We start from the raw sequence: 6,225 nt of genomic DNA on the forward strand, positions 1-6,225 counted from the left end.
GATTTAAGATGAGGTGGGGTGCATGAGTTATAACAGTGTAGGATCATATCCTGTTACTTAAAATTTTGATATCTGTTCAGCAGGGTTTATTTTGCATTAAATTTATTTCTTTGTTTCTTTGTTTTTATTGGAGTATAGTCAATTTACAATGTTGTGGTCCTTTCTGCGGTATAGAAAAGTGACTCAGTTATACACATATTCTATTCTATTAAGGTTTATCCTAGGATATTGAATATCATTCCCTATACCATAGGAGAGTCCCTTGGACTGCAAGGAGATCAAACCAGTCAATCTTAAAGGAAATTAGTCTTGAATATTCATTGGAAGTCTGATACTGAAGCTGAAGCTCCAATACTTTGGCCACTTGATGCAAAGAACTGACTCCTTGGAAAAGACCCTGATTCTGGGAAAGATTGAAGGCAGGAGGAGAAGGGGATGACAGAGGATGAGATGGCTGGGTGGCATCACTGACTCGATGGACATGAGTTTCAGCAAGCTCTGGGAGTTGGGAATGGACAGGGAAGCCTGGCATGCTGCAGTCCATGGGGTCGCAGAGACCTGGACATGACAGAGCAACTGAGATGATAATTTAGAACCTTGTTGTTATCCATTCTAAATTTATATAATAGCTTGCAGCTGCTAACCTCAAACTCCCAATCCATCCCTTCCTTGTCCCCTCCCTCTGGCAACCACAAGTTTGTTCTCTATGTCTATGAGTCTGTTTCTGATTCACGTGTGAGTGCTCAATCGCTTCAGTTGTTTCAGGCTCTTTGTGACCCTAAGGACTGTAACTCACCAGGCTCCTCTGTCCATGGGATTCTCCAGGTAAGAAAAGGGAGTGGGTTGCCATGCCCTCCTGCAGGGGATCTTCCCGACCCAGGGATCGAACCCTTGTCCCTTACATCTCCTGCATTGGCAGATGGATTCCTTACCACTGTTGCCACCTGTGAAGCTCGTTTCTGTTTCATAGATAGGTTCTTTTGTGTCATGTGCATTAAATTTACTTTTAAATGTTGCAATAAAATAATGTTTATCTTGATTATTGGGCTTTTAACAGTTTGTACCTGCAGAGTGAGTAATTCATTCATCTCACACTTACCCTAGACTTTATCCTAAATGTAGAGGGAGTAGGGGTCATCTCTTAAGGTCTTCTTTAAGGATGACGTGTATAACTCTAGCTGTACCTGCTCTTATTCAACAGCTGCCTCTGTGCCTTGAAAGAAAAGGAAAAGGAGATCAGAAGAAGCCTAATTGGTGAGAAACCATTTCCCTTAGAGTCTAGAAAGAAATGGATAAAGATTTCCCAGGGAGGGATCAAGACTCTCAGGGTTCCGTCTGTTTCCTCTTTGTGTCCCCAGAAGGAACAGAGATTACTTTGACTCAGACAAATCATTCTTTCCCCTTTTAGTTCTTACAACTGGACTGTTTAGCTTCTCCTCATTTGCTATGGACAGAGGGTCTTTAAAATGAGAGGACAAAAGAAGAGAAGGAAGGGAAATAGAGACGCCTAATTCTGGGGATTTGATTAAGTTCTGTTCCTCTATACCAGTTTCCTCATCTGTAAAGTGAAGAGATTGAACTAGATAATCTTTGAGCTTCTTTCCAGGTCTATTTGGAGGAGGCAATGGCACCCCACTTCAGTACTCTTGTCTGGAAAATCCCATGGACCGAGGAGCCTGGTAGTTTGCAGTTCTTGGGGTTGCGAAGAGTCGGACACGACTGCGCGACTTCACTTTCACTTTTCACTTTCATGCACTGGAGAAGGAAATGGCAACCCACTCCAGTGTTCTTGCCTGGAGAATCCCAGGGACAGCGGAGCCCGGTGGGTTGCCGTCTATGGGGTCGCACAGGGTCGGACACGACTGAAGAGACTTAGCAGCAGCAGCAGCAGCCAGGTCTATTACTCCACAATTCTATTTCTTAGGGAATCTAGAATCTTTTTGGAGTTGTCAGAGATAGGGAGTAGTAAGGAAAAAAGGGGTAATAGGCAAGTAAGGGCCAGGTTATGGGGTCACTAAATCTGAGCTATGACAGTTTAATCCTGTGAGAGCCAGACACTCATCGCTGAGCTAAAGCAGACACAGGCAATGCATAAGCTTTAAAGGGCCTGGTCTGTTCTTATCTTTTCAGTTGAGAGACTTCAAACTATTCAATTATTTAGTTGTACTTAATTCAAGGTCAGATCAACCTATGCTAGTTGGTAACTCTGTCATTGTTAAACATCAAGTTCTAACAGACTGATGACATTTTTGGAGGAAAGGGTGTGACAATCATTTGTAAAGAACACTTGGCAACCTTTTAAGTAGAGGCTTGCCTCTCTGGGGTAGCCCTTTTGCAGCTGAGTTCCATTACTCATTTCTCTGCGAGTAATGAATCCTATGGTCCTTGTCTTTATGAAAGTGTGGGTATCACCAGGGAAGCAGAGCCCCCAGTGTCAGAACAGATGCTGAGAGGGCATAGCTGGCCCCTACCGTGTGACAGGTTGGGTCCTGGTAGCAGAATCATTTCCTGGGAAAATGTAGCTGAAATGGGTTTTGCTTTTTGCTTTTCTGAAATGCTTTAGGCCTACATTTCTATGTTCTGACTTCTGATTCCTTTCTCTCTCTCTCTCCCTAGGCTTCATTGTCCTTTCTTTCCTTCCCAGTACTTTTCCTTCCCTTTCTCCTCTAACCTCCTTCTTTGTATTTAAAAACAAAATCTTGCAGATAAATGCATTCCTATTAAAGTAAGTAACTATCTTTGGAATATTTTCATTTTCCAAGGATCAAATCCCAATTCAAATGAATTGTGACATTTTAGACATTTGTAGTTTGAAAGGAGTCAGGTGCATATTTTTAAAAATAGGTACCAGCAACCCCAATCAAACCCAAGTGGCTGTGAATTCTTCCCATGTAAAATGTTTTGGAAAAACTGGGTGTTTCTGTTCTGTGCTTCTTGTTTATTTTTTTCCTTGTTGTCTCCTGTTTTCCTATTAGCACCTCACTATTGATGTGAGCTGAAACTCCAGTACTTTGACCACCTCATTCGAAGAGTTGACTCATTGGGAAAAGCCCTGATGCTGGGAGGGATTGGGGGCAGGAGGAGAAGGGGATACAGAGGATGAGATGGCTGGATGGTATCACCAACTTGATGGACATAGGTTTGAGTAAACTCCGGGAGTTGGTGATGGACAGGGAGGCCTGGCGTGCTGTGATTCATGGGGTCGCAAAAAGTCGGACACGACTGAGCAACTGAACTGAATTGATTGATGTGATGGTAGAGGATATTTAGGAAGCAGTTCAAATCCTTCTTCCCTCCTCCCTTCAACCTGTACCAAGTCTGTGCTCAAGGCACACACATGAAAACATCCACTGAATTCTTAATAATCTATCAATAATCAATCAACCCAATTACTAAGGCTCATGTATTTTTGGTACTGGGTGTTTGCTCTAATTTCACACACAGGACAGAATAGGGTGTACTCACAGGAGAGTGGGTCACACTGATTTGACTGGAACAGGTGTGTACACCAAAATAATGGGTGATTATCCTTGAGAGGCAGCTTGGGATTAGATCAAATAGAATTTTGATGAAGTGGACTCGGAAGATTAGATTACCTTGTAGAGACAATGAGAAATATCTCAATGTTCCTGAAATAGTGTCACCGCAAGTGTGTTTTTAGAAAAGTAGCATATTGAAGGAATTGGAGGGGCAAGGACTAGTGATTAGGAGATAATACAGTAGATACAAGTATAAGGGAAGGAGACTTTTAGAGGTGGGAGAGAAAAAAAGAGGGGAAAAAAAGGGATGGTCATTATAGAGCAAGAGAAAGAATTATTACCCCCAAATAACCGTTCCTTCTGGGAATCTCACTGTGAATTTTCCAGCACTGACCTCAAGTAAAGGACTTTCTACAGTAGTCAAACCATGTTATGTTGTTGGCAAACATTGTGAGAAACTAGGACATATATAGTTCATTATCCCTGTAGAGAATGAAAAGAAGCAGTGGCTATTTTCCAGGCTCAAGAAATTTCTAGACTCCAGGAATTGGTGACGGACAGGGAGGCCTGGCGTGCTGCAATTCATGGGGTTGCAAAGAGTTGGACGCAAATGAGCGACTGAACTGAGCTGAACTGAATAAAAAGGAGAAAAACTGTACCAACTAACTTAAAAAATTTTTTAAAAAATGTATAAAATCAAACACAATATTATCTATGCTGTAGGGTTTCAAAAACAACAAAAATTACTCTGGGTTGAAGTGGAAATAAACAAAGAAGATTTCACAAGAGAAGAAGCAATGGTACTGCCCAAGGGCACTGGGATTCTGACAGCCAAGTGGGCACTGCATTCAGTTCTCCGAGCATCACTGGTTCCACTTTGTCTCCTCCTTCTATCTCAGAAAGTTCTGCCTTCTCCTTCTTGCACCCCCTTCCGTTGTTAGATCTAGTAAGAGAAACTCCCAGGAAATGAATACAATTTCACTTCCTGCCTTGCAACAAGCTGGGATCTTTCTCTACATGATCAACTTGCCAAAAGAACTGGTAAAGACAGAAATTCCATGACTGAGAATCAGTGGGAAAAGAAATGAGAGATGGGAAAATATCATGGTGGTTTTTTCACGTGCCTGCCATGCACCAGGTACTGTGTGAGGCTGGGGGATCCACAGCAATAGTGAAGAATATGTTAAGTGAGATTATTGGGACCCACTGCAGAGATTACAGACTTTACCAGTGAGATTATAGATGGGGTGAAAAGAAAGAGAAATGACTACTTGGTTCTGGGTACTTTAAATGTATTATCTTATATAATTCTCATATTTTCTTTTTTTTCACAAGAGGAAACTGAAGTTAGTTACATGAGGTGGAATAAATTGCTTATTAGTGGATAAACAAGGGTTTGAAGTTGGATCTTCAGACTACATAGCTGATTGTCTTTTTCCTATCTCATCCTTTCATTAGTAGATGTAGGTGTCTTATCTTACATGTAGGAGTCGACCCTGGGACTGTCATAAGGAAAAGAGAGCTACTCACTTAATATTTTCTTCATTTTTATCTTTTAGTTTTTACTGCAGAAGAGTTTGCCCTAGATCTGAGATGGAGATCTTCTTTCTGCTGCTACTTGGCCTGGGAGTGATTTTTGCAGGAGTTTCAGAAAGTATAATGGAGATCATTAAAGAAGAATTTTTAGAGAAAGAGGTGCAATATGACATGGAAAAAAGTGACCAGGAAAAACAGACCATTGAGGTATTAATAAATTTGACTGTGTTATATAGAAACACCAGCCTCAGCATGTCCAAAGATGTGTCTTCCTCATTATTGACCTTCAGAAGATTACATTATAGCTTGCCCTCCAAACACAACCCAGGTAATAACAAACATTATTGCAATGACATGACAGTCTGGAGAAAAGTTTCAGAAGCTAATGGGTCATTCAAGTTGAGCAATAACTTCATCCATGGCTCCGTGGAAGTGGTCGATGGGGTCGCCAAAACCCCCAGCTGCAAGTGTGGACAGACTTCATGCATAAGCTGCTCTGAGACTCCAGAACTAAGGACCACTACATGCCAGTTCACTGTGGGCAAACAATCCCCCAGTTGCCAACACCATGGTGTTACTTCATTAAAGAAAATTTTGGTAGTGCTGACAAGTCATTCTCTGATGAGCTGGTTAGTTAGTATCTCTAACTTGTAAATCCCACAGAACTTTTCATTATTGGTTGTTGCTTTCTATTATCCACATCTATCCTTTCAGCACTGTAGGAAACTCTTAATTATTTATAGCAACTGGAGAAATGAAACAAATCTACAATTGTAGATAATTCAGTTGAAGTGTATCACTGATGCTGGAGTGTAGATGCATTCTCTCTTTCTCTCTCCCACATACATATATGCATGTACAAACTTTCTCTGAACCAAACTGAATTCCATCCTCACTCAGCTATAAAGCCAAGAAGCAGAGTTTACCCAACTTGACAAAATTAAGGAGAGAAGGCTCCAAACCAGTACAGAGTATTGAAATGTAACTGTACTGCCACTGAGAGGATTCAGAGAAATAGTGAATGACAGGGGGATATTTTTATCATTGCTTCTCTTCAAAGAAAATGTATGTTGATGCATGCACACAAGTGTGAGTGCCCACCTATGTAGCCATGGGATCTGCCTGTTCTCTAAAAGATGCCAAAAGAAAAGATCCTTTGGTTTAGCTGTTGCCTTCAGTCAACAGCTCTAGCCCTATCCAATCTCCATGC

At 41.4% G+C, this 6,225-nt stretch overlaps 1 protein-coding gene across 1 annotated transcript; it reads left to right on the forward strand.

The window, feature by feature from the left end:
• Positions 1 to 5,072: 5,072 nt before the first annotated feature.
• Positions 5,073 to 5,669, forward strand: RNASE11 (ribonuclease A family member 11 (inactive)). The gene has a single exon (XM_065940057.1). The coding sequence runs from the start codon at positions 5,073 to 5,075 to the stop codon at positions 5,667 to 5,669; it is 597 nt and encodes a 198-aa protein (XP_065796129.1).
• Positions 5,670 to 6,225: the final 556 nt, after the last annotated feature.

The sequence above is a fragment of the Muntiacus reevesi genome, chromosome 7 (assembly GCF_963930625.1).
Source record: "Muntiacus reevesi chromosome 7, mMunRee1.1, whole genome shotgun sequence".
Classification (NCBI taxonomy): Eukaryota; Metazoa; Chordata; class Mammalia; order Artiodactyla; family Cervidae; genus Muntiacus; species Muntiacus reevesi.

Bases quoted from the DNA above. Each gene is read 5' to 3' on its own strand.
- RNASE11 (XM_065940057.1), top strand. From the start codon at position 5,073: ATGGAGATCTTCTTTCTGCTGCTACTTGGCCTGGGAGTGATTTTTGCA.